At 38.1% G+C, this 27,333-nt stretch overlaps 2 protein-coding genes across 6 annotated transcripts in view; one reads left to right on the forward strand and one right to left on the reverse strand.

Annotated features, from left to right (window-relative positions):
- Window positions 1-10,932, forward strand: part of sytl5 (synaptotagmin-like 5) — an 83,043-nt gene extending 72,111 nt beyond the window's left edge. For all 4 annotated transcript variants that reach the window (XM_061971098.2, XM_061971100.2, XM_061971101.2 and 1 more), the window contains 6 exons: window positions 2,148-2,250; window positions 2,333-2,494; window positions 2,574-2,682; window positions 5,145-5,283; window positions 5,349-5,557; window positions 9,677-10,932. In XM_061971098.2, coding sequence (XP_061827082.1) covers window positions 2,148-2,250; window positions 2,333-2,494; window positions 2,574-2,682; window positions 5,145-5,283; window positions 5,349-5,557; window positions 9,677-9,819 — 865 coding nt within the window. In that variant the 3' untranslated portion in view covers window positions 9,820-10,932. The remainder of the gene's footprint in view (window positions 1-2,147; window positions 2,251-2,332; window positions 2,495-2,573; window positions 2,683-5,144; window positions 5,284-5,348; window positions 5,558-9,676) is intronic.
- A 1,468-nt stretch (window positions 10,933-12,400) lies between these two features.
- The window catches only part of srpx (sushi-repeat containing protein X-linked), a 33,868-nt gene continuing 18,935 nt past the window's right edge, over window positions 12,401-27,333 (reverse strand). For both annotated transcript variants that reach the window (XM_061971096.2, XM_061971095.2), the window contains 8 exons: window positions 25,489-25,677; window positions 25,207-25,383; window positions 20,622-20,748; window positions 20,400-20,521; window positions 19,182-19,361; window positions 16,723-16,856; window positions 15,119-15,240; window positions 12,401-12,884 (listed from right to left, as the gene is read on the reverse strand). In XM_061971096.2, coding sequence (XP_061827080.1) covers window positions 12,701-12,884; window positions 15,119-15,240; window positions 16,723-16,856; window positions 19,182-19,361; window positions 20,400-20,521; window positions 20,622-20,748; window positions 25,207-25,383; window positions 25,489-25,677 — 1,235 coding nt within the window. In that variant the 3' untranslated portion in view covers window positions 12,401-12,700. The remainder of the gene's footprint in view (window positions 12,885-15,118; window positions 15,241-16,722; window positions 16,857-19,181; window positions 19,362-20,399; window positions 20,522-20,621; window positions 20,749-25,206; window positions 25,384-25,488; window positions 25,678-27,333) is intronic.

Below are 27,333 nucleotides of genomic sequence, written 5' to 3' on the forward strand. Positions count from 1 at the left end.
GGGAATTGAACCCAGGACCTGTGATACACAAGTGCTAACCGCTGCCCTATCTCCAATATCGAGTATATTCAAAATGCCTGTGTTTCCGGGACATGTGAGAATTTTAACTTGAAAGTATTTGTACAACCTTTCACTGGACAACTCACAACATGGCCTTCCGCAACATGTTCCTTCAAGTAAATATCCGTATCTGTTAAATAGCTGCTTGCAACCAGTTCCAACACACTTAAACACACAGCGTGGTTCACTTCCATGCAGTTTGCAATAAAGCACAATGATATAACCCCTCAATGTCTGAAACCACTTGCCACAAAAAAATACAAGAAAACATGTTAGCCAAAAGTTAACTAGGCTAATGCTTTAACACAAACCCCTAAAACAATTAAGATATGCTGTAAATGTAAATGTATAATCTGCAAAGTCTTTAGGTTTGACAAAATAATAATACCGTCAATTTTAGAATATTTGCATGCTTGTGACATTAATTGCGAAGACATTGTACAATTTTTCATTATTTTCACAGTAAAGTCATGTGTTTTCTATGTATTATAACCATAGTCATTTAGGTTATCTACAGTTTGTTTGCAGGAATCTACTGCATTTACTACTGTGATCAATTATTTTTGATTTGAACCTCTTTTACTGTTGCTATTTAACAATTGCGTACTGTAGTTTTACAGTCATGTTTACAGTGTGTATTAAAACAGTATGATTTTTCATTATTCATGGTTAAGCAAGTGTAAAAAAAAGTTAACCACTACTATAATTACATTTAATAAGAGTAAAATAATCTTACCGTTCATTATTTATGGTCATACAAGTTTAAAAATAAGTTAAATAGTGTTCAAATGGGGGAAATTCTGAATTTTCCAGACTGAATTTGAGACATTTTGAGTTTCCGTGGTATCAACAGTACTAGTTACAGGTTTTAACACACCTTATTCGATAGCATATGTGTGTCCAAACGTTAATCTGTGTGTGTGTGTGCGTCCAAATGTTAATATGTGTGTGTGTGTTCGTGTTCTTGTATTTCTACCCTTCTTGAGACATCAACAAGGAAAAGTACCGTCCATATGAGGACCGGTGAACAAGTTAGGACATAAATCATGGTCCTAATAAGGAAAACCATTGCATCTAATAGAGAATGTCTCATTTGAAATCTATCAAAATTAGGGTGGTTATAAAAAGGAGGTATTTTTCAAATTGCAAAGTGCTTCCCCCTCTGGTCAACATATGAAATAACACGTGTGTGTAAAAGTTTTTTGAAGTGCTCCCCCTCTGGCGAACATATGTAATAAGACGTGTGTGTAAGCAATTGAAATGTGCTCTACTGTAATAAGTAAGTAAAAAATGAAGATTAGAAACCAATTACAAACAAAAAAATCTACTTTTTTTTTTAACAAAAAGCAGTCTTTTTCTCACAATGTGTCGACTTTTTTCTTATAAAATTGGGAACAATTTCTCATATTCTTTCTGTTTCTGTAATATTGCAATATTTTCTCGTAAAAGTATTACTTTATGTAAAATTATTACTTTTTAATGCAAAATGGTGACATTTGTCATATAAAATTCAGACCTTTATCACAATATTGTCGATTTGTTTGTTGTTGTAAAATAGTAACATTTTTTGAGTAAAATTATTACTTTTGTCATAATTTTGCCAAGTAAAATTCCAATTATAATATTGCCAACATTTTTAAGTTCTCTTCTAAAATTGTGACTTTTGTCGAGTAAAATTACGACTCTTTTCATAAAATTGCCAAAATGTAATGCTTTTTCTTGTAAAATTGCGACTGTTGTTGAGTAAAATTCCAACTTTTATCATAATATTGCACAAATGTTCAGTTTTTCTTGTAAAATTTTGACTTGCATTGAGCAAAATTACGACTTTTATTATAATACTGCCAACATTCTAAATTTTTCTTGTGAAATTGTGACCTTTTTCTTGTGAAATTCCAACTCATTTTACACAACAAGCTTTTTTATACTTGCATAGTATGTATATATTATTAATGTTGTGAATACAAATCTTTATATATCTAGAAAGGGTGGTCCTAAAGACGTATGCATTATTCGGAGGTCTCAAGAAGGTAACAAATACAATAAATTGTGTGTGTGTGTGTGTGTGTGTGTGTGTGTTATATCAGCTACGTGAAGACATACCTGCTCCCAGACATGTCACGACAGAGCAAGAGGAAGACGAGCGTCAAGGCCAACAGCATCAATCCTGTCTTTAATGAGAACCTGAGGGTGTGTGTGTAAATAATGTGTGTATTCATCATGCAAACCGTTTTAATGTAAAGCCAATTTGCACGTGTGTGTTCTTCTGTAGTATGTGATCAGCCACTCACAGCTGGAAACGCGCACTTTGCAAGTGTCCGTGTGGCATCACGACCGATTCGGCCACAACAGCTTCCTTGGAGAAGTGGAGCTGACCTTTGACTCCTGGGAGTTCGATTCCCAAATAGACGAGTGGTTCGCTCTGCAGCCCAAGGTAAGCGAGTGAGGTCTTCTGCATTGTGCGTGCGCCGTGCGGGCAGACAAATGACTCGACGGTGTGTGTGTTCGTGTAGCTGGAGAGCAGCATGGACGCCAGCATGCAGTACAAAGGGGAGCTGACTGTGGTGTTGAAGTACATTCCTGCTGAGAAGAACCTCATGCTGCCTCTGGACCAAGTACAAGGTACATTACACATCTTGACTACTACACGTACTACCAGCCAATCACTGTGGAATGTATTCACAAAATAAATAAAAAACATAATCGGATGGTAAATAAGGTCATACAATAAGTAAATCAATCATACAATAACCAGTTATCATGTAAATAAATAAATAGGACATTAAATCAAGCAATCCATAAACTGGTCAGAAAATAAATAAATACCTACAGTAAGTAAAATGGTTATGGTTTCAATAAATACACTGGTAATCAAATACATAAACAAACAAATGAATCATGAAATCATAAAACTACAGTAGTCATTCAATCAATAAACAAATGATCAAGACAATTTAATAAATGAATCGGTCACAGAATATATTAATGAATAAATAAATAGATCATAAAATAAGTAAGTCAATGAATGAGTGAATGAACCAGCCATCAGTCCAGTCATAAATAGGTCTTTAAATGAATCATAATTAGTGAATAAATGAATGATTCATCAAACAAATAGGTGATGAAGTCGATCAAGATGATGAAATCGATCTATCAATTAATAAAGTGGACATAACATATATAAATACATACAGAGGTTGTAAAATCAATTAACTGGTCTTCAAATAAATGAATACATAAATAATTAAGCCAATTTAATGAATAAACGGATCATAAAATAAATTGATTAATAAATGGATTAATTTCTTATCGACTAAATGAATAAATACATAAATACGTTATGAAAGAAATAAATAAATCAATCAATAAGTCATTAGTCCAGTCAGTCCTAAAGAGGTTTTAAAAACAATCAATTAAGGATTTTTTTAGTGAATAAACAAATCAATTATCAGACAAATCGGTTGTGAAATTGATCAATCATTAAATAATGTGGACTTAAAATATATAAGAGGTTTTGGAAGCAATCAATCAATTAACTAGTCAATAAATTTAAATCAATAAATTATTGAATTAACATTTAAGCCAATTGAAAACATGTATTGATCATAAGATAAATACAATAATGAATAGATGAATCTGCTATTAATTAAATAACTGGATAAACAAATAGGTATATTTATTTTGTATAAGTAAGTCAATAAATAAATAAACCAATATAAATAGATGAATGAATATGTCATGAAATCAATAAATCAATAAATTGTTAGCAAATAAGTAAATAAACCATTAAATGAAAAGGTTGTTAAATCAATCAATGAACTGACCGGTTATCAAAAAATGAATTAAATTGGTCAAATAAATCAATAACAGTAAGTTAATACACATAAAAAGGTATTTTCGATTGTATTACACAATTTCATTAGTTAACGGGTAGGTTGATAAATGATTTACCATGTGAATTAAATGCTTTTTGCTATATATTTTTGTCATTTTAGTATTAATTTTTTTAAATGATTATGCGTATTTTATTACAATGTATCGCACACACTTTTTGTATTTTAAATGAATTGTACATGTTTAAATTTATATTGATTAAAAAATGTGTTTTAATATTTTTGATTCATTTAATTATTTGAGTAACATTTTTTTACGACATATATATATAGATAGATAGATATAGATATGTATATATATATATATAAATATAGATATATATGATATATATATAGCTATATATATATATATCTATATATATATAGATATCTATATATTGATATATATAGATATCTATATATATAGATATATATATAGCTATATATATCTATATATACATACATATATACAGGGTATATATATGCATAAATATATATATACATATATATATATATATATATATATATATATATATATATATATGCATATATATATATATATATATATATATATATATATGCATATATATATTTATATATAACATATATACATACATATATATATATATATACACATATACATACATATATATATATACGTATATATATGTGTATATATGTATACAGTATATACATACATATATATATATACACATGTATATATATATGTATATGTATATATATATATGTGTATATACTTGTATATGTATATATGTACATATATATATATATATATGTACATATATATATATATATATGTACATATATATATATATATATATATATATGTATATATATATGTACTATATATATATATATATATGTGTATATATATATATATATATATGTCTTAATAAGGTTATCCAAAAAATAGTGCTCGATACCGCAGTAGAGCGCAATATATGTATGTGTGGGAAAAAAAATCACAAGACTATTTCATCTCGATGAAATAGTCTTGTGATTTTTTTCCCACACATACATATATATATATATATATATATATATATATATATATATATATATATATATATATATATATATATATATATATATATATATATATGATAAAGCCGATTTGTGTGCATGTGTGTGTGTGCGTGCATGCGTGTTTGTGCGTGCTTGCCTGTGTGTGTGCTTGTGTGCTTCCCTCAGTGAAGAAAGGCTTCCTGAAAGGCAAGAAGAAGAGCAGCTTCACACCACCACAAGGGGGCATGGTTGAGCTGCTCGTCAAAGGGGCCAAGAATCTAACTGCCGTCAAGTCTGGAGGCACTTCGGATCCTTTTGTCAAAGGGTGAGTGGGACGCTTATGAGGACATAAAATGCCCTGAAAAGTAGACGTGCATTCTGTGTGTCCAGATACCTTCTTCCCGACAACAACAAGTCCACCAAGCACAAGACGGCGGTGGAGCGGCGCACGGTCAACCCTGAGTGGAAGCACACCTTCACCTACTGTGGTCTGCAGCCAGGAGATCTCAACAACGTTTGTCTGGAGCTCACAGTGTGGGACAAGGAGGCCTTGGCTAGTAATGTCTTCTTGGGAGGAGTCAGGCTGGGAGCTGGGACAGGTAGGACCTCATTGTGGTCACTTAAGACCAGTTTTTTTCATGCCTTCCTGGTTCATGGAACGTCTCAGAAGATGTGAAGTAACAGGACAAATAATATAATATAACAGGACAAATACTATAATATAACAGAACAAATAATATGATATAACAGGACAAATAATATAACAGGACAAATACTATAATACAACAGGACAAATAATATGATATAACAGGACAAATAAAGTAATACAACAGGTCAAATCATATAATATAACAGGACAAATAATAAAATATAACAGGACAAGTATAATACAACAGGACAAATAATAAAATATAACAGGACAAATTATGTAATATAACAGGAAAAATATGATGATAAAACCAGATACCGCTAAATAATACAACATGACAAATATTCAAATATAAAAAAACTAATAAAATAATGTAACAGGACAAATAATATATTTTAATATTTGTCCTGTTATATTATAACAGAATAAGTATTATAATATAACAGGACAAATAATAGTTTTAGATACACCGTCTGGTGCCCCTGGACACATCGTCAGTGATCCTGGGATCAGGGGGGGTTGGGTCTTTCAACAATCACACCCTGTACCCCAGGTGATCAATCCTCTGCTTGTGTCCAGGTAGCACTACCATACATGCCACACTTCTCCCCTCTTGATCCACAGCCACCTTGACGACACTTCTGCTGCTTCAGTGGCCAACTTGATGGCCCTTCGCTGACAGGCCCCTGTAATACCCAGCATTTTGTAGGCCCTGCAGAATGATTGGTCCACAAATCCCTGACATTTCACTTCGATGGGTTGGCAACCATTGCTCCGACACTCCTCCACTAGCTCAGCTTACTTTGCCCTTTTCCTTTTGTTGGCCTCCTCTATAAGGTCCTCCCCAGGCACAGTGAGCTCTAAAAGAATCACATGCTTTTAGGCGACTGAGGTAAGAACAATGTCCGAAGTTGTCTTGGCGATCACTTCAGGGAACTTCAGCTGCTTCCCCAGATCAACTGCCATCTCCCAATCGCGTGCTTGCCAACAAGCACGAGGGCCGCTGCTGTAGATTTCTCCCCAGCTCTGATGAAAGCGATGGTATTCTCTACTGGGCGAAGACTCTTACTGTGGCTGATCCCCCTGCAGATGGAATCTGCTGTGGCTTTCAGGACCTGGTAATGTCTCCAGCGGTATCGTCCTTTGTCTAGGGTTTTTGTGCAGCAGCTTGGGAGGTGCTCCAAGGTTCTTCTTCATTGGCAGAGTGGACAAACTGGTGTCTCTACCTTCCCCCAGATTAAGAGGTTGGATGTACTTGGCAATACGTCGTAGACAGCCTGGATCAAGAAATTTTCCCAATGGGGTTCAGCTCCCATCTCGTCCAGGCTCAGAAGACTCAGTGACCTTCTCTCGGTCCCCTGCGCCTTGTCGTAGCGTGCTGTTCAGCCGCCACCTTTGCCAGCTCTTACCTGTGCCACTGTGCCCACCAACACCCTATGCCGTGGCCTTGCCTCTGTGATGTCCACAGCCTTGGCAGCGCTCCACTGCCGCCTTGTTCTGACTTCGATCCACGCCTGGGCTACCTTTCGGTCACTAGACCCCCGATATTGTAGCAGTTCCCTGGACCGGGTCACCATGAATTCCTCTCTCAAGCTGTTGATGGTTGATGGAGCTTCAGCTTGTTGTTCCCCTACAAAACGATGATGCTAAGGCTTTGTAGCAGTCCTAGCCCCCTGCGCAGAAACCTGCTAAGCCTCCTCTCAAAGCCTTCTACTGCTGAAATCGGGACTTCATCAACTAAAAGGGGCCAGAGGAGAGGTAGAATATCATGCTGGTAAATCCAGGCCTTGAACTTGCCAGGGTGGCCAGACTGGCCCACTACGGCTAGCCAGGTCTCCCAAGACTTGGTTGGTCGATTGTACGGAGGCTTCGTCTCTCAGGCTGCAGCTGAATACCTTATCCAAGCTCTTCACAGTGAGTGATTGTATTTTGGTGGTGCCGAGTAAAAAGCAGAACTTGCCAGTAACCTTCCCCTTTTTTAGCACAAGAGACCAACTCCCCCTTACTTCAGGCTTGAAGCTCATGCAATCCCAGGAAATCATCTCCTCGAGGCAGTTCAGAATTCACCTGCAGTCAGGGACAGATGTACTGTAGTTGTCACCGTCAGGTCGTCCATGAAAGTACGGATGGGTGGCAGTCGGACTCCAGACTTGGTGAGGGGCCACCTTCATTGAATTCCACAGACTTCACCAGCATATTCATGGAGAGTGCAAAGAGGATGACCGAGATGGTACATCCGGTGATGATCTCCTTTTCAAGCTTTTTTCAGTCGGAGGTTGTTGTTCCAGAAGAGACTCTCAAGTGGAAGTTAGCATACTAGTCTAGGATGTGGTCTCTGAACTTCTTTGGAATGTGATGCAGGTTCAGTGCTTCTTCGACCAGCCTGTGGGGTATTGATCCGTGGCATTTGCAAGGTCCAGCCATAGTACAGCTAGGTCCCGCTTGTTCTCCATGGCTTCCCTAATAAGCTGTGTGACCACACGTGTGCTCTAGACACTGGATTACTTTGGAATCCCTCCTTTCTGTACCGTTGTACTTCAGGAGGTAATACCGTCTGTCAGTCTCCTGGCAACAAGGCTAAGGATGATCTTCCCTTCAACACTCAACAGCGAGATGGTTCCGGAACTGATCAATGTTCTTCGCCTTTTCTCCTTTGGGATCCACACACATCCTGTCTCCACTGGTCTGCTAACTTACCCCACCTCCAGATCACCTTCAGGATCTTCTTGAGGTGGTGGTCGTTCTCAGCTTTGGAGCAGGCAAGTTGTCCGCTACGCTTCTGTCCGAGCAGCTGTTTTGTGAACCCAAATGGGTTCGCTCGGAAGACAGCTGGCCTCAGAGACCTCTCCTTTCTCCTCTTCATATCCCACTCAGCTCTCCTCAAGGGCGTCAAACTCTTACGGATTATGCTGCGTAACTCCGCAAGAGGTTTGCTCTCCTCTTCACTCGCAACCTTAAACTGCTGCCTCAAGCTCTTCAGTTCCTGACTGAGCTGCTGGATCTTGCTAGCTCTGTTGTTCATGGGGTAAGGGGGCTAGACTGTTCGCTTTTCTTCTAGCCTGAACTTCTATGCAGCTAGGCTGATGATAATCGTGGTCATCCTCTTTTGGCAGTTGCCTCCAGGATGGTGTCAGTGTCTTCATCAAAATGGAGCCACTCCTTCTTCTTACTAGCTTGGAGCCACTTAACCTGACAGTGTTCTGATGTCCTGTGTCCATCTGGTGCTTGCATCACCTGGAGGCTCGAAGCACTGTGGGGTGACTCACCAGGCATAGTTCCTGTGTACTGGGACTCTACCACCTTGTGAACACACTTCATCTTGGCCTGCAGGTGGATCCCCAGGCATCTTGCCACATATGGATTCCATAGTCATCATTTTGTTTCCATTGCCATTTATCGTTGTCCTTTTTAATATAACAGGACAAATAATATAGTGTAAGAGTTTGCATGTTCTCCCCGTGACTGCGTGGGTTCCCTGCGGGTACTTCCTCCCACCTCCAAAAACATGCACCCGGGGATCGGTTGATCGGCAACACTAAATTGGCCCTAGTACCCTGCCTTCCGCCCAAATGCAGTTGGGATAGGCTTTAGCACCCCCGCAACCCAGAGAGGGACAAGCGGTAGAAAATGGATGGATGGATAACCGGACAAATCAAGTTTAAGTTTAGGGTTTCATATTAGTCTTTCAAAATAGGGTTGGGGTTTTGTATCATGGTTTCACTTTGGAGTTGGGGTTTTCATTTACTGTTTCAGACTCAAGTTTCAAGTTAGTGTTTCATATAAGCCTTTCAAGATAGAATTGGAGTTTCAAAATAAGGCTAGAGTTTTCAATTAGGGTCAGGGTATGAAAGATATGGTTTAATCTAGGGTTAGGGTTTCTAGTCAGGGTTTTGCAATAACGGTAGGGTTTCAAGTCTGGGTTCAAAAGTAGAATTTGAAATTAAGTTCAAGGAAGGGATATGGATTTAATATAAGGTTAGGGTTTTATATTAGGTATTATTGTCAATCCATATGCTAACTAGCTAGTTCACTTCCTGATCGACATGTCTCTGTCCCCTCGTCACGGTAGGCACAAGTTACGGTAACGAGGTTGACTGGATGGACTCATACGGAGAGGAGCAGCGTCTGTGGCAGCGCATGATTGAAAACCCTGAAGTCCCTCAGGAGTGTACGCTGATGCTGAGGTCCACCATGAGGAAGACCTCCTCATGATCCGGAAGATCGTCTTCTCACTTTTCCAGAAAACAACCAGTCATGCCTTTTAAACCTCTGATTACTGCCAACAACCCCCTTCCAATAAGCACATTATGTTGACTCATTTTAGCATGTAGCGAACTACAGCCAACACACTTTTTTATCCTATAAAACAAGACGTAAGACAAAGCACTGATAAATGGCGGCAGAGACTCCTTTCGTCCCCACGTGAGCTCTTTTTGCTGTGAAGCACATTCTTGCGAGTACAATGAGTGTTTATTTTATCTTAGCATTAGCTTGCTAGCGAGCTAACAGCAGTCCTCATTGTTAAAGGGGAACATTATCACAATTTCAGAATTGTTAAAACCATTAAAAATCAGTTCCCAGTGGCTTATTATATTTTTCGAAGTTTTTTTCAAAATTTTACCCATCACGCAATATCCCTAAAAAAGCTTCAAAGTGCCTAATTTGAACCATTGTTATAAACACCCGTCCATTTTCCTGTGACGTCACATAGTGATGCCAACACAAACAAACATGGCGAAAAGAACAGCAAGCTATAGCGACATTAGCTCGGATTCAGACTCGGATTGCAGCGGCTTAAGCGATTCAACAGATTACGCATGTATTGAAACGGATGGTTGTAGTGTGGAGGCAGGTAGCGAAAACGAAATTGAAGAAGAAACTGAAGCTATTGAGCCATATCGGTTTGAACCGTATGCAAGCGAAAACGACGAAAACGACACGACAGCCAGCGACACGGGAGAAAGCGAGGACGAATTCGGCGATCGCCTTCTAACCAACGATTGGTATGTGTTTGTTTGGCATTAAAGGAAACTAACAACTATGAACTAGGGTTACAGCATATGAAATACATTTGGCAACAACATGCACTTTGAGAGTGCAGACAGCCCAATTTTCATCAATTAATATATTCTGTAGACATACCCTCATGTCAGCAGGCCAGGGAAGCTAGGGTCCATATTCTTCTCTTGATCATCTTCGGGACAGTGTGAGCCAAGACATCCAGGGGGTTTAGCTCGCTCGTCTGCGGGAACAAACTGCCGCCATTGCTTGCCGTGCTACCGAGGTCCTTTGTCCCTGAATTGCTCACACACTCCGGCAGATTCAATGGGGGTCTGGCGGTCGTCGGTAAAGTGTGCGGAACAAACGTCCAATTTCTTGCCACTTTTGCATCTTTGGGCCACTGGTGCAACTTGAATCCGTCCCTGTTCGTGTTGTTAAACCCTCCGACAACACACCGACGAGGCATGATGTCTCCAAGGTACGGCAAACAGTCGAAAAAACGGAAAATAACAGAGCTGATTTGACTCTGTGTTTGAGAAAATGGCGGATTGCTTCCCGATGTGACGTCACGTTGTGACGTCATCGCTCCGAGAGCGAATAATAGAAAGGCATTTAATTCACCAAAATTCACCAATTTAGAGTTCGGAAATCGGTTAAAAAAATATATGGTCTTTTTTCTGCAACATCAAGGTATATATTGACGCTTACATAGGTCTGGTGATAATGTTCCCCTTTAAATTCCCATTCCCAAAAGCAACAAACTAAAATAAAATGATAGTATAAAAGTATAATAAAGCACCCCGGATAGCTTGTTTGTACCAAAGTTGTAAAATGAATCCGCTCATCGGTGTTGTCGTCATCAGCATGTTAGCATGCTAACATTAGCATTTAGCTCCAAGCACCACCGTGCCTACACGCACAACCTCAACCGCTAGCTAGCATGATTTATGAACCGTTAAATAATTCTTTACTAGTGCGTTCGCTTTCCACGCCTGCTGCTTGCATAGGAAATTTTGGGAAAAAAAGTCATTTAAATCCAGCTTCAATGTGAATTAGGTAAGACTGCATCAGTGTGCTGAGTCAGCAGCACGGCGGTAGAGGTAACAAGAACAAGTTCCGCACTGATAATGACGTCATTATTTCACTGCATCTGCAAAAACCTGCCTCCAATTAAGACACAATTGCCATTATCGTGTGTGTGTGTGTAAAACACAAGTAATGATAATAATAATAATAATAATTAAACATGGTTTTAGATGACAAGTTTGTGCAATACCTGACTACTAACTTTTGATGTACAGCATGTGTTTACTTGTGTGCGCTCGACTCATGTCCAACCTATTTTATCTCCTGGCAGAAGTATTTTGAAATAAAAAGTAAAACATTTACACCTATTGATTGTTTTTTGTCTGGGTCTAAAAAACTTTAAAACGAGACTGTTCAACTAAATTGTTTCAAAAGATAAAAACAAAGATCTTCTAAGTAACATGAGTGTGCTGGTATTAAAAAGAAAACGCTAGTCAAAGATCCTCTAAATGAAGGGGAGCTGTACTGTTTTTTTTTTTGTAAAAACAAATCAAAGATCCTCTGCAAGACCAGAGTGCTCTGATCGTGTTTTTAAGGATGCATTGAAAAGAATGTCTGTCAATGATCTTCTTATATTACAGGAAAGTGCAGATTTTTAAGGTCGCTACTGCAAAAACGCCAGTCAAAGATCCTCTATATAACAAGTGTTGTGCTGTTCTAATAGCAAACAGATGTTGTGTTGCACAAACACACAGTGTAGTCCAAAAAGTGTGAGAATACATTATTATTAATATTATTATTACAGACGTGGGACATAAATAGCAGAGTTGTACACTCCGTACAGTAAAAATACTTTTTTTGTACAAAACATTCTTTTGTTTTGAAAAACAATCATTAAAAAAAGTACAAACAGGAAGAAGACAAGACACAGGAATCAATATGATTGTTGTGACATGTGACTTGACACACACACACACACTTTGAAGACTGTGTGAGTTCCTGCACGAGGGTGTGTTGTCTTACCGAAGATGGCTGCAAGTCCAGGGGCCAAGTCCACAGGGGCCCGTTATGATTGACAGTTCTGTCCGGCCGCCTGCTGCAGAACCATCTCGTCTTTACGCAGAGGAAACGTGTCAATGGTGGTGAAGAGCTCGGCCGCCGTGATGGGGAATGGGTATCGTTGTTTGTCTGTGCCCTGCTTGTCTACCAAGACCATCTGGAAAGACCTTTGAGGAATCTGGAGCAGTAACCTAGGCAACGCACAGGACAGTCACTACAAAGTACACTAAGTGTGTGTGTGTGTTCTTATATTTCTACCCTTCTTGAGACATCAACAAGGAAAAGTAGCTTCCATATGAGGACCGGTGAACAAGTTAGGACATAAATCATGGTCCCAATAAGGAAAACCATTGCATCTAATAGAGAATGTCTCCAATGCACCCCTGGTGGTGAAATCTATCAAAATTAGGACGGTCACAAAAAGGAGGGATTTTTCAAATTGACTGTGTGTCTGTTTTAAAAGTGCTCCTCCTCTGGTCAACATATGAAAAAACAAGTGTGTGTAAAAATTCGAAGTGCTCCCCCTCTGCCCAACATATGTAATAACAAGTGTGTGTAAGACGTTGAAATGTAAAATTATTACTTTTTAATGCAAAATGGTGACATTTGTCATATAAAATTCTGACTTTTATCACAATATTGCCAATTGTTTTGTTGTTCTTGTAAAATAGTGACAGTTTTTGAGTAAAATTCTGACATATGACAATTCTGTCATAATTTTGCCAAGTAAAAATTCAGATTATTATAAACTTTTCCTATAAGATTGTGACTTTTGTCGAGTGAAAATACGACTATTTTCATAAAATTGCCAAAATTTTAAGCTTTTCTTGTAAAATTGTGACTGTTGTTGAGTAGAATTCCAACTTTTATCATAATATTGCACAATTGTTCAGTTTTTCTATGAGTAAAATTACGACTTTTATTATAATACTGCCAAAATTCCAAGTTTTTCTTGTGAAATTGTGACATTTTTCTTGTTGAAATTCCAACTAATTTTTCACAACAAGCTTTTTTATATTTGCATAGTATGTATATATCATTAATGTTGTAAATACACTTCTTTATATATCTAGAAAAGGTGATCCTAAAGAGGTGGGCATTTTTCGGGGGTCTCAAGAAGGTAACAAATACAAGAATGTGTGTGTGTGTGTGTGTGTGTGTGTGTGTGTGTGTGTGTGTGTGTGTGTGTGTGTGTGTGTGTGTGTGTGTGTGTGTGTGTGTGTGTGTGTGTGTGTTTTCTTGTATTTCTACCCTTTTTGAGACGCCAACAAGGAAAAGTACCTTCGATATGAGGACCGGTGAAGTTAGGACATAAATCATGGTCCCAACACGGAAAACCATTGCATCTAATAGAGAATGTCTCATTTGCACCCCTGGTGGTGAAATCTATCAAAATTAGGGTGGTCCCAAAAAGGAGGGATTTTTCAAATTGACTGTGTGACGGTTTTAAAAGTGCTCCCCCTCTGGTCAACATATGAAATAAGTGTGTGTAAAAAATTGCAATGCACCCTCTTTGGCCAAAATTGATACAAATAAATAAATAAATATGTATATAGAGACATACTGTAATAACTTGCAGTAAATAATGAAGATTAAAAACCAATTCCAAACAATAAAATACAAATAAATGAACTAAAAGCAGTCTTTTTCTCACAATGTGTCGACTTTTTTCTTATAAAATTGGGAACAATTTCTCATATTCTTTCTGTTTCAGTAATATTGCAATATTTTCTCGTTAAATTATTACTTTTTAATGCAAAATGGTGACATTTGTCATATAAAATTCTGACTTTTCACAGTATTGCCAATTTTTTTTGTTGTTCTTGTAAAATAGTGACATTTTTTTGAGTAAAATTCTGACTTTTGTCGTAATTTTGCAAAGTAAAAATCCCGATTATTATTATCAAGTTTTCTTATAAAATTGTGACTTTTGTCGAGTAAAATTACGACTCATTTCATAAAATTGCCAACATTTTAAGCTTTTCTTGTAAAATTGCGACTGTTGTTGAGTAGAACTCCAACTTTAATCAAGATGTTGCACAAATGTTCAGTTGACTTGCGTTCGTTGAGTAAAATGACGACTTTTATTATAATACTGACAAAATTCTAAGTTTTTCTTGTGAAATTGTGACCTTTTTCTTGTGAAATTCCAACTCATTTTTCACATCAAGCTTTTTTTATATTTGCATAGTATGCATATATTATCAATGCTCCAGCCCCCCCGCGACCCCGAACGGGACAAGCGGTAGAAAATGGATGGATAAATGGATGTTGTAAATACAAATAATTATATATCTAGAAAGGGTGGTCCTAAAGAGGTAGCCATTTTTTGGAGGTCTCAAGAAGGTAGAAAATACAAGAATGTGTGTGTGTGTGTGTGTGTGTGTGTGTGTGTGTGTGTGTGTGTGTGTGTGTGTGTGTCTACCTGAGCTGCAAGGACAGCATCGGGGGAAGAAGTCTGTGTCGAATGCGTCCAATCTGAGCCGGGTAATTCCCCACCAGCTCAATGACGGTCACATGACGCAGGTCCAGTCCACACTGGGCGTGCTGTGGTCACCAGAAAGAACAAGTTGAACAGATTGAATAGACAAAAATGATAAAGAGCCAAATCTGGAAGCCAGGCCAAGGGGAAGGTACCCAGGGGGGCGCCGGGTGGGGCATCCAATGTGGGGCCTGGTTGGGGCTCCACCTGAAAGAGCCACCAGAGACGACTCCCGGGTTGGTGCAGGAATTTTTCGGAATTGGTTGAAAAATGTTGAGGTAGCAACAGTTTGAATTGAGAATGAGTATTTCGGAATTCCTGAAATTTTGGGACAACATTGGGAATTTGTACGAAAAGAAAAATGGTAATTTTGTTGTCCCAACTAAGAGGAATGTTCTGAGAGTGGAATGGTCAAAAACAGTTGAAAAATGTGGAGGGTCAAAACTTTCCAGCAAGAGGTGATAATAGGGCTTCGGAGAACCGGGAATTCTAGGTATTCCTGGAGTTTTCCTGAACTTGGAAAATTGTAGTTTTATTGTCCAAGGTGAGTGGATGGTGGAACGTTCCAATCGGGTGAGAAATGTGGGAATTTTGCAAGTTCGAAAAATGGCCGATTCATTTTCAATGGGAAAAAATGTACCAAAAAACCGGGAATTCTGGGTAATCTGGGATATTTTGGAACACTTTTTTTTTTTGTGAGCACACAATTCCCGTTAGAGCCGAACGTTTTGATACTCGAACAGTTCCGATCGAGTGAAAACTTTTGGGCTGTGGCAAACTTTTGCGCATTTGGAAGAATAATCATAAACTGATGATAGAAAAGTCTTTATGTGACATTCCCACAATGACGTCATTAGTGGTCCACGGCACCCAGAGAGTGACCCTCACCTATGGGGTCTGGTTGGGGCTTGTAGCTCAGAGAATGTTGTACTGAAGGAGTTGTCACATTTGCACCCCCCCCCCTTATTGGGACCGAAATCATGGAAAAAATTTGATTTTTTTTTGTTTGTAATTGGTTTCTAATCTTCATTATTTACTTAAAGTTATTACAGTAGAGCACATTTCAATTGCTTACACACACTTGTTATTACATATGTTGGACAGAGGGGGAGCACTTCAAATTTTTACACACACTTGTTATTTCATATGTTGACCAGAGGGGAAGCAGTTTTAAAACCGACACACAGTCAATTTGAAAAATCCCTGCTTTTTGGGACCACTCTAATTTTGATAGATTTCAACCACCAGGGGTGCTAATGAGACATTCTCTATTAGATGCAATGGTTTTCCGTATTGGGACCATGATTTCGGCCCTTACTTGTTTACCGGTCCTCATATGGACGGTACTTTTCCTTGTTGATGTCTCAAGAAGGGTAGAAATACAAGAACACACACACACACACACACACACACACACACACACACACACACACACACACACACACACACACACACACACACACACACACACACACACACACACACACACACACACAATCCCCTCCCCTGCCACTAAAACACTAAAACAAGATAAAATATTTGCTCACCTGTAGATTGGTCATCTGAAAGCGGTAATTATGATTGGCAGCCGTCGGGGCGGAGATAATGAGCAGTCGTCGCTTCTCGTAGAACTGGTCCAGCAGAGCGGACGCCCTCCGCACCCCCACGTTAATGTTCATGGCTGCGACCAGGACAAACATGCACGACTGAACGCTGGAGGAATACATTCAGAACCGCTTCCCGCTGTAAATATGAACACGCCTCAGGCAAAACGCGAATGAATAAGCAGCATGAATAATGGAAGGGAAATATTTCCTACATTTCCACGCTTATGTTTGTCATTCTCAGTCTGCTTGCACCAAAAAAAAAACTACATTTCGGGTCGGCTCACACGAATTATATCAAATAAACTCGCTTTGTTCTTTTCGGTGGCAGAGGGGTTAGTGCATCTGCCTCACTATACGAAGGTCCTGAGTAGTCTTGGGTTCAATCCCGGGCTCGGGATCTTTCTGTGTGGAGTTTGCATGTTCTCCCCGTGACTCCGTGGGTTCCCTCCGGGTACTCCGGCTTCCTCCCACCTCCAAAGACATGCACCTGGGGATAAGTTGATTGGCAACACTAAATTGGCCCTAGTGTGTGGATGTGAGTGTGAATGTTGTCTGTCTATCTGTGTTGGCCCTGCGATGAGGTGGCGACTTGTCCAGGGTGTACCCCGCCTTCCGCCCGATTGTAGCTGAGATAGGCTCCAGCGCCCCCCGCGACCCCAAAGGGAATAAGCGGTAGAAAATGGATGGATGGATGTTCTTTTCGTCAGTGGAATGAAGAATGACATTAATTACATTCTAACATCACATAACTCAGCATAATGAATTTATATTACATTTAATATTATTACAGAAAAGTTGGGAGACGTATTCATCATTCAATGGGATGCAAAAGTGTCTCCAAACATGTAGTGTAAATACTGTGCATACACAGTAAATATATGTACAGTATACAATACTGTCGTCTCTTTTAATACATAAAGAGCTACTATTCTGCAGTGTCTGATTCACTAAAAACTATTTACAAAATAAACAAAATATATTATTAAATATGAACATATGGGACAAAATATAAGTAGTATACATCATATACAATTATTATTAAGTATAAATGACAATTATTATACATCAACAATATAAATAAACAGCTCAAACCTTCATAAACCTGGGGAAAAGGAGGTTGTATCTTGATCTATACATGTATCAAATAGAATGAATAAGACATGTTATGTTAAATTGCTCTTTTTGCATTATTAAACTATGAATTGTAATCTCTTTGTAGTATATACATGTATTTTTTTAAATTTAAAAAAATACATTTTATTTTAAATAACATCTGCTTTTATTTCATATTTTGTCAAACATTTTATACAGTTCTTGACATACATATATTAAATTAATACATTGTCCATCCATCCATTTTCTCTAGCTTGTCCCTTTCAGGGTCGCGGGGGGTGCTGGAGCCTATCTCAGCTGCACATGGGCGTAAGGCGGGGTACATAGTGTGATAATTAATTATAAAAAAAATAAAATGCAATATAATTTACTATGAAATTTAGTTTATGACCAATTTTCTCTCGCAGAGTTTTTTATTTCTGCAAATATTTTATGACCTTTTTATTCATATAATTCGTGAATTTTATACAACAGTTATGATACAAATAAATGTATTGGTTTAATATAATAATTTCAGATTATTCATTAATTTATGTAGTTATGAAAAATTTGTATGGCATTGATTTAGTTATGTATTTATATTACAACAGACTTTTGTTTAAGACTGTTTCATGAGCAATTTTTTTTTTTTTGCATTTATTCCTCAACTTTTCTATTATTACTCATAAAATAATATTATTAAACGTATTACAGTACAATAATGAAAATAAATGAATTGATTCAATAGTTACTTCAGATTGTATTTGAGGTTTTAATTCATAAATGGAGAACACATTTTGTACATAGTTCATTCACATTATAATTCCTCATTTCATGAACTGGATAGATGTATTTATAAAAAAAATGTTGGCAAAAAAAAGCCCTTTTTACTGTACCGAGGTATCACAATGTGCCAAAATATGAGCTATATTACTTTGAATCAAAAATAATCTGCTAGAACAAGAAAATGTGCTTATTTTATTCTAAGTCATATATGTAAGAAAAGTGTAGCTGAGTCATATTCAGATTGTATATAATTTTATATAAAACCTGCCGGTTTTCATAATAGACCAATAGAATGACTCAAAAAAATGTCAAAACAATTGGTGCACGTCATGACGACATGCGCGCATGTACAAAAATATGATAAAATATGTTTTTATACTGGTTTAATGTGGCGTTTTTGCATTGTAAGATGAAGTAAAATGGCCTTGATCTTCCAAAGGAACAACATTTTTCTGTATCCTGATTGAAAGGAAGACCAAGCGAGCGGCACAGGTCACATGACTGGTGTGTTGTATACGTACGCGCACAGGTGGTGTCAATTCCGGACCAGGTGAGTCCATACTGGCACACCCTGGCGGCGCTGCCCTGTAGATCGGAGCCGCCTGTGCAGGTGAATTCGCAGGTGGCACCGTAGTTGTCTCCGTCGCTGTCACACTTCATGTAGCCGTTGTCGGGGGGGGAGAGTGGACTGCAGCGTCGCACTAGGCAAGAAGGCATTGGACCTACGGTTATTGTATCGTCACAACATACCACAACACAGACTTATGTTTATCACGTTGCTACTCCAGGACTTTGTGCACTTCCTGGTTTTTATCTGGACTTCTTGAGTCATTATTCTCTGTCTCCTGTCTCTGCATCTTGGAGTCACGCCAACAACGCCAGGTTTTTTTGGGGTTCAACACTAATAATAACTTTATATTTAGAAAAATAATCAAATTAAATCAAACACATTCAAATAATAATGCAATCTGAGAACATGATATAGTAATGAATCATCATTCTTATCTGGTTAAATAAAGGTTCTAATAATGAATCATAATTAGAATAAGTATTTAAATACATTTAAAAAAGGTTTTATTATTTTGGTGATCCCACTTTAGTCGATCAGATGCTGATTTGTGCAAGCAATATTTTCCCTAATGTCGATTTTTTTTTAATCCAACTTTGCAACAACATGGTGAGCAAAGTACTATATTAATATTTAAACAACACCACTTTGTAATATTTACATACACATATATACCAGGGGTCTTCAACCCTTTTTTTAGGGCTACTTTTACAAAATAAAAATGTTTATTTTCATAGCTTACTTTAAGCCAAACAACAAAGGGAATACGCTTGTTTTACCACAGCATTAACACAATTTAATAATAATAATAAATAATAATGGATTAGATTTCATACAGTGCTTTTCTATTATTAGATACTCAAAGCGCTCACAGAGAAGTGAGAACCCATCATTCATTCACACCTTCAATTTGTATTGAAACATGTTGTCATTTGCTTCTTGTGTTTAAGAATGCATTTCTTTCTAGTGCAGGGATTCATTTTATCACAATTAGAGCTACTTTGACAAAAATATTGTTTGTTCTTTTATTTACATGACTGACAACATTTAAATTGTACTATTAGGAAGCAGATCTCCATTCAAACAAAGCTATGTTGTGGTCATTTGTCGTTAAATATACAGTACGGTATGTGAATTAATTAAAATATTTTAAATCCATTTTTAATCCCACCTCTCACTCGGACCGTGAAGCGACAAGACCCGATGTTTCCCGCACGGTCCAGCACAGTGTAGGACATCTTGTGAAGACCCTCAGGGAAATCAGACTTTGGTGGTTTCCCTTTCAGTATCACGCTACAAAAAAACAAAGCAAACAAAAAAAAACAGATTAATAGGTTTTATCTGTCTGTGTGTGTGATGGCATTGTGTAACACTAAACACAACCACTGTTTACTCTGTTAGGATGCCATCGGCCGTGTCCACACCCTCTGGAGTGTCCCACCTCACCCTGGCTGTGAGCTTGCCTGGTTCGGCCCACTTGTCCTTCACATGAGGACACTTGATTTTTGGAGAATCAACATCTGCAGGGAATGGGAAGGACAACAAAGACAAACATATCGTTATTAGGAACTAGGGTTGTACGGTATACAATTACGCGGTATTATTATAGGACCGCGATACTAATGAATCATATTCGGTACTATACCGCCTCTGAAAAGTACCGGTCCCCCACCCCTCCGCGCCCCCGTCACGTTGTGTCATTGCTGGTTTACAAGCAGAGGAGCATGTTCGGCAGCGCACAATCACAGAGTACTTACAAACAAACTCAGTGTGTAGACAGAAAAGGGAGAACAGACACATTTTGGCTCAAAAACTAACGATAAAGGTGAAGTTATAACACTGAAACGCCCTCAGGAAGAGGTGCTTTAAGACATGGCTAGCTAGCTAGCAGCTAAAGTCCAGCCGCAGTCGGCAGTGTTTTAGCGACTTCTAAATCACTAATCCTTGCCTCCATGGTGACAAATAAAGTACGTTTCTTACAAGTATCATCCCTGCAGGACGAGGAATAGCTAAACATGCTTCACTACACACCGTAGCTCACCTGCGTCAAAATGTAAACAAACGCCATTGGTGGATCTACACCTGACATCCACTGTAATGATACCAAGTACAGGAGCGTATCTAGTCGATACTACTATGATTACGTTCATATTTTTGGGCATCACAACATCTTCTTTCGTTTTTTTATTTATTTATATAATGTTTATAAACTCAGGAAATATGTCCCTGGACACATGAGGACTTTGAATATGACCAATGTATGATCCTGTAACGACTTGGTATTGGATTGATACCCAAATTTGTGGTATCATCCAAACAACAGAAGAATAAATGATTATTACATTTTAACAGAAGTGTAAATAGAACATATTAAGAGCGAAAGTAAACAGATATTAACAGTAAATGAACAAGTAGATTGATGATTCATTTTCTACCACTTGTCCTTAATAATGTTGACAAAATAATAGAATGGAAAATGACACAATATGTTACTGCATATGTCAGCAGCTAAATTAGGAGTCTTTGTTCGCTTACTTACTAATAAAAGACAAGTTGTCTTGTATGTTCACTATTTTAATTAAGGACAAACTTGCAATAAGAAACATATGTTGAATGTACCCTAAGATTTTTTGTTAAAATAAAGCCAAAAATGAAATTTTTTGTGGTCCCCTTTATTTAGAAAAGTACCGAAAGGTATCAAAATAATTTTGGTACCAGTACCAAAATATTGGTATCGGGACAACACTACGTGACGATTGATCGACCAGTGATCAAAATCTGCGTTCCAAATACCCTTAGAAATGCGCAAAACCTAAATATAAATAACTGGTGATGGAAACACTCATATTTAAAAAAAAACATTTTTGCGCTCTCGTGAGGTGGTTTTTGAGACGTTTGGATATTGAAGTTTTTCGCAAAATCATGATGTAAATACTTTTTCCACATTTAGAGATCACTTAAACATTGACCCGACGGGGCGCCAATGCTGGACAACTCGGCCAGACGGATCGTCTTGGTCTCGCTTCCGATCGGTCAGCCGGGGTCGAGCTTGGCGCCGTCGCCGCACCGGGCCGTCTGGCGAGTCCCTTCCCCGCAATTGAGGCCGACCCGCAGGCTCAGGGAGACCCACATGCCCGAACAATGTCCAAGGGGCCGTAAGGACGTTGCCTGTGAGCGATCACTCACTGTCTTTGTCTTCTATTGACATCACGGCAACAGCAGTGGCTGCAATATCTTCCTCAAAGTGGAGTCTGGCGAGATGAGATTTTACGAGATTAACGGCTCATGGCGCAAAACGCCCTTTAATGGAAACACATACAAGTCGCAAATGTACTTTATCGACATTTTTTAAATATTGCTGTTATTTAGCAAAAAAAATTCAATGGAAACGTAGCTAGTGTCGGACGATTTGGTGAAAAAGTACTTGATTGGCCATTGCCCATTAATGCTTTTTAATGCAAACACTGATCCCCTTTGGCTGATACTTTATTTATTTTTAGTCCCGCGGCTGATGAGCAGCTAATTATGTGTCTCCACACGCTGTGTGGAGCCGCTCCCCTAAGCAAATAATATTCTCCATCATTACGACAAATAAACTGCATTTGTTAATATCTTGAGTATTATTATCACTGGAGGCCAAGGTTAAACATGTTACACACCAAGAGCAAGCCAGGAGCAGGCATGCTAATAGCTAAGCTCACCGCTAAGCTAGCTTGAAACAAGACAAATGAATAGTAAAGTTTAGGAAGTGTAGATGGAAGCACATTACAGCAGAAGTGTCAGCACTGTAGCAGTCAGCACACCACATGTAAGAGGAGGGCAGGTCAAACCATAAATTGGCAGTGTCGACACCAAGGGCTGTATCAGTCTATGAGCGATACCAGAGCAATTAGGTAGATATTTTTCTCAAAATCATTTTTTTTTTCTTTTTTTCTTTTTATGTTTACAAACTCAAGGAATAATTTTCCGGACACAGGAGGACTTTGAACGCAAAAAACAAAGGATTTTAAAAGAGTTTTGTTTTCATTTACTTATTGTGTACTATCGACTTTGTTTTGATCAAACAATTACAATGTAATAAAATAGAATAAGGAACTAGTTTAAATGTTGTGTTGATATTTTTACACTGTGAACAGCACTCACCAAAAATACATTGAAAATGTTATATTTATTAGTGAATTATCATATAGCGTTTTTCTCTAGTGACTCAAAGCGCTTTACATAGTGAAACCCTTTATCTACATCTAAACCGGTGTGGGTGGCACTGGGAGCAGGTGGGTAAAGTGTCTTTCCCAAGGACACAACGGCAGTGACTAGGATGGCGGAAGCGGGAATCGAACCTGGAACCCTCAAGTTGCTGGCACGGCTGCTCTACCAGCCAAACCACTCCACGTGATTGGTATCGGTATTGGCCGATCTCACTCATTGATGATCGGTATCGGAATCAGCAACATGAACGTTTTTTTTAGTTGTTTTTTTTTACTTTGATAATGATTTGTTGTGCATAAAAAAAGATGGTGGAAAAGAAAAGGTAGCTGTTTTGACCACACGCTCATTTATGAACAAATATATTGCGCAACACAGGAGCAACAGAACCAATGTTGTAATGAAACTGCTCAGTCAGCATTAATGCCACTAGGAGTTTCACAACAATAGCTGAGTAGAAACATTTTAAAGTGCATGCAGAGGTAGATAAAGCTGCATCCAGAGGTTGCCTACAGCCGCAGCTGTGTGTTTAATGACCAAGCTAAAGAGCAACGGCGGATATTTGTTTTTGTGGTCTCCGCAGGTGCCGGCTATAATATGCTATAATATGCTATACTAGGCTACAATGTGCTACAATATGCTATAATATGCTAAAATAGAATATAATATGCTATACTAGGCTACAATGTGATATAATATGCTATAATAGGCTATAATGTATATATGCTATAATAGCATTGAGAGGAGCCAGATGAGGTGGTTCGGGCATCTGCTCAGGATGCCACCCGAACGCTTCCCTAGGGAGGTGTTTCGGGCACGTCCGACCGGCAGGAGGCCACAGGGAAGACCCAGGACACGCTGGGAAGACTATGTCTCCCGGCTGGCACTGGGAACGCCCCGCGACCCGACCTCGGATAAGCGGAAGAAAATGGATGGATAGGATGGATGCTATAATAGGCTATAAAATGCTATAATATGCTATAATATGCTATACTAGGCTACAATGTGCTACAATATGCTAAAATAGGCTAACATAGGCTATAATATGCTATACTAGGCTACAATGTGCTATAATGTGCTATAATATACTATAATAGGCTATAATATGCTATAATACAGTGGTCCCCAACCACCGGTCTGTGGATCGATTGGTACCGGGCCGCACAAGAAATTAAAGAAAAATTGTTAAAAAATAAATAAAATTGTTTATTTTATTTTATTAAATCAACATAAAAAACACAAGATACACTTACAATTAGTGCAACAACCCAAAAAACCTCCCTCCCCCATTACACTCATTCACAGTAATTCACACAAAAGGGTTGTTTCTTTCGGTTATTAATATTTCTGGTTCCTACATTATATATCAAGATAGATCAATACAGTCTGCAGGGATACAGTCCGTAAGCACACATGAATGTATTTTTTTATGCCAAAATAAAAAAAATAAAATAAAAAATACCCCCCTGTTCCGTGGGACAAATTTTCAAGCGTTGACCGGTCCGCAGTTACAAAAAGGTTGGGGACCACTGCTATAATAGACTATAATATGCTATAATGAACTATAATATGCTATAATAGGCTATAAAATGCTATAATAGGCTATTATATGCTATAATAGGCTATGATATGCTAAAAATATGCTGTAATAGGTTATAATATGCTATAATAGGCTATGATATAATAAGCTATAATATGGCGGCTCTGATGATAATGAAATAGAGACGTTATGTCCAAGGCTTCAAAACAGCAGCGACGAGGTGCTAGCTTACCAACACAGGTGGGGACTGTGGCGCTCCACACCTTGTTGTGCTGGCAGGTGGCCGTCTTGGAGCCCTTCAGAGTGAATCCTTGCGCGCAGAAGAACTCACAGCGGGAAATGTAGTAGGAGCCGTCCGAACACTTGTAGCCGCCATTAGCCGGCATGCTCATCTTGGGACAGCGGATCTCTGCCGGAGAAAGAACTACTACTTCAAGTGGAAACCTTGGTGATGATACAATATACACATGTTATCCAAGAGGAGACTGAGGGCAGCAGAGCAATACCACTTCACCTCGACATGCATAGTTGGAGGACCAGTGCTTGCTGGCCATGCACACCACCTCCGTGCTCGGCGTCTCGTATCCTTGCTTGCAGCGGATTTTACAGCGTGTTCCCATGACGTTCTTGTAATGTTCCCCTCTGGGAGTACGGCAGCTCACGTCGCCATGTTTCACCTTTATTGGCGCGCACCACGCCGTCCCTAAAGAGTGTCGAGAGTCCTATAAGCGTCCTTTGTATGGATGTTGTTAAAAATCTTTGTTAGAAAGAAGGATAGATTAGGTGACACTTACCTGGGGATTTTAAATGACTCGAAAGACTCATTGAATTTCCTATGACCATATTTGGTATTTTTGCAAGAGGGGCCGGGGGAACAGTGCCCCATCAGATCCAGTAGAGGGTGCTATTTCATTCACAGAAGAACCGCTATAGTCGAAAAGGCCGGGTCAACAGTAAACAAAGAAAACTAAAATTCCAGTGGAATAACTAAAAATGAACAGCAATGTTCTAAAAACAACGGGAAAAAAAGAATAAAGATAGCAATGAAAATAACACATAATAAATAATGATGAAAATAATGTTAAATAAATAATTATAAATATATTATTATGACTATTGCTATTTTTTATAATAATTAATCATTATAAATATAATACAATTAAATTAATATGTATAACTATAATATCATTATTATTAATTAATTGGTATTATTATTATTATAACTATTGTTGTTATTATTAACAATAATAAATATAATTATAATTTAATAAAGACTTATAAATATAATATTATTTAATCTATATCATTGTTATTAATTGTCATTAATATTATTAACACTAATAAATAATGATGAAAATAGTAATACAAATAAGTATGTAATAATATAATTCAAAAAATAAAAATTACAGCGGAACCTCTTAAGCTTGAATGCTCCTGAGATTGTACAATTTGGAATTCAACCAAATTTTCTGGCAAAGTTCAGTGAAGTCGCTCAAACATACATGACGTCATGTGAAAGTATTTATCTTTTTCTTTGGCTTTTTTTTCCAAACAAAGTGGTCAGAGGAAGAAGATCATGTGAAGTAAGCGGACTCCCACGCAAAGCACTAAGACTCCAGCGTCACCGTTGAACTTTTTGTCAAAGTTCAGGCGGACTACTAGTTATATTGTTTTTAACAATTTGCTGTCGTTCACTTCTTTTTACACTTTGAGAATAATGAAGAATGTTCAACGTGATCACCTTCACATCTTTGACATTAATATTAACAGCATTGAACTTATTTTACGCTCAAACGTTGCATGGACAGTTTTACGATAACAGCTTGACTCGGGAACAGACGAAGTATAATGCCATTATTTCCTACAGGAACAATTCTAACAGTCTAGCAGGGCTCCACACTTGGTTGTATTTACTGTATTTTCTAATTAATATAAAGCAATAACCGTCTTGATGTTTGAATAGTTGCACAGCATGTACTATGTGTGCACGTTTTTTTTTGTCGGCCATGATGGACGAGGATCAAGTATAGAACAAACATTGGCCAGGAGCCAGCAATAAAGCCACAAGTCTGCTTACTATCCCAAAAGATCAACAGCAGTAGGAGCTTGCAGGCTCGTCCAAAAGATTGGATTGCACTGCGATTGCTTTGATTTCCTATGTGCAGCCTTTAAGTAGCACTAGTTACCATGTCAACCAAAGTCTAGCCTAGCATGAAAATCTCCCTCTGAGACAACCAATAGGAAGAAAACAAACATTCCAAAATTGGACACATATCTTCGATGCTTGCGTAAAAAAAATAATCTGCCAAGTTGAAGGGGCCCACATGTTTCTAATAGGAATCCAAATCTGCAGTTTATT

This window comes from Nerophis lumbriciformis, linkage group LG13, assembly GCF_033978685.3.
Source record: "Nerophis lumbriciformis linkage group LG13, RoL_Nlum_v2.1, whole genome shotgun sequence".
Lineage (NCBI taxonomy): Eukaryota > Metazoa > Chordata > Actinopteri > Syngnathiformes > Syngnathidae > Nerophis > Nerophis lumbriciformis.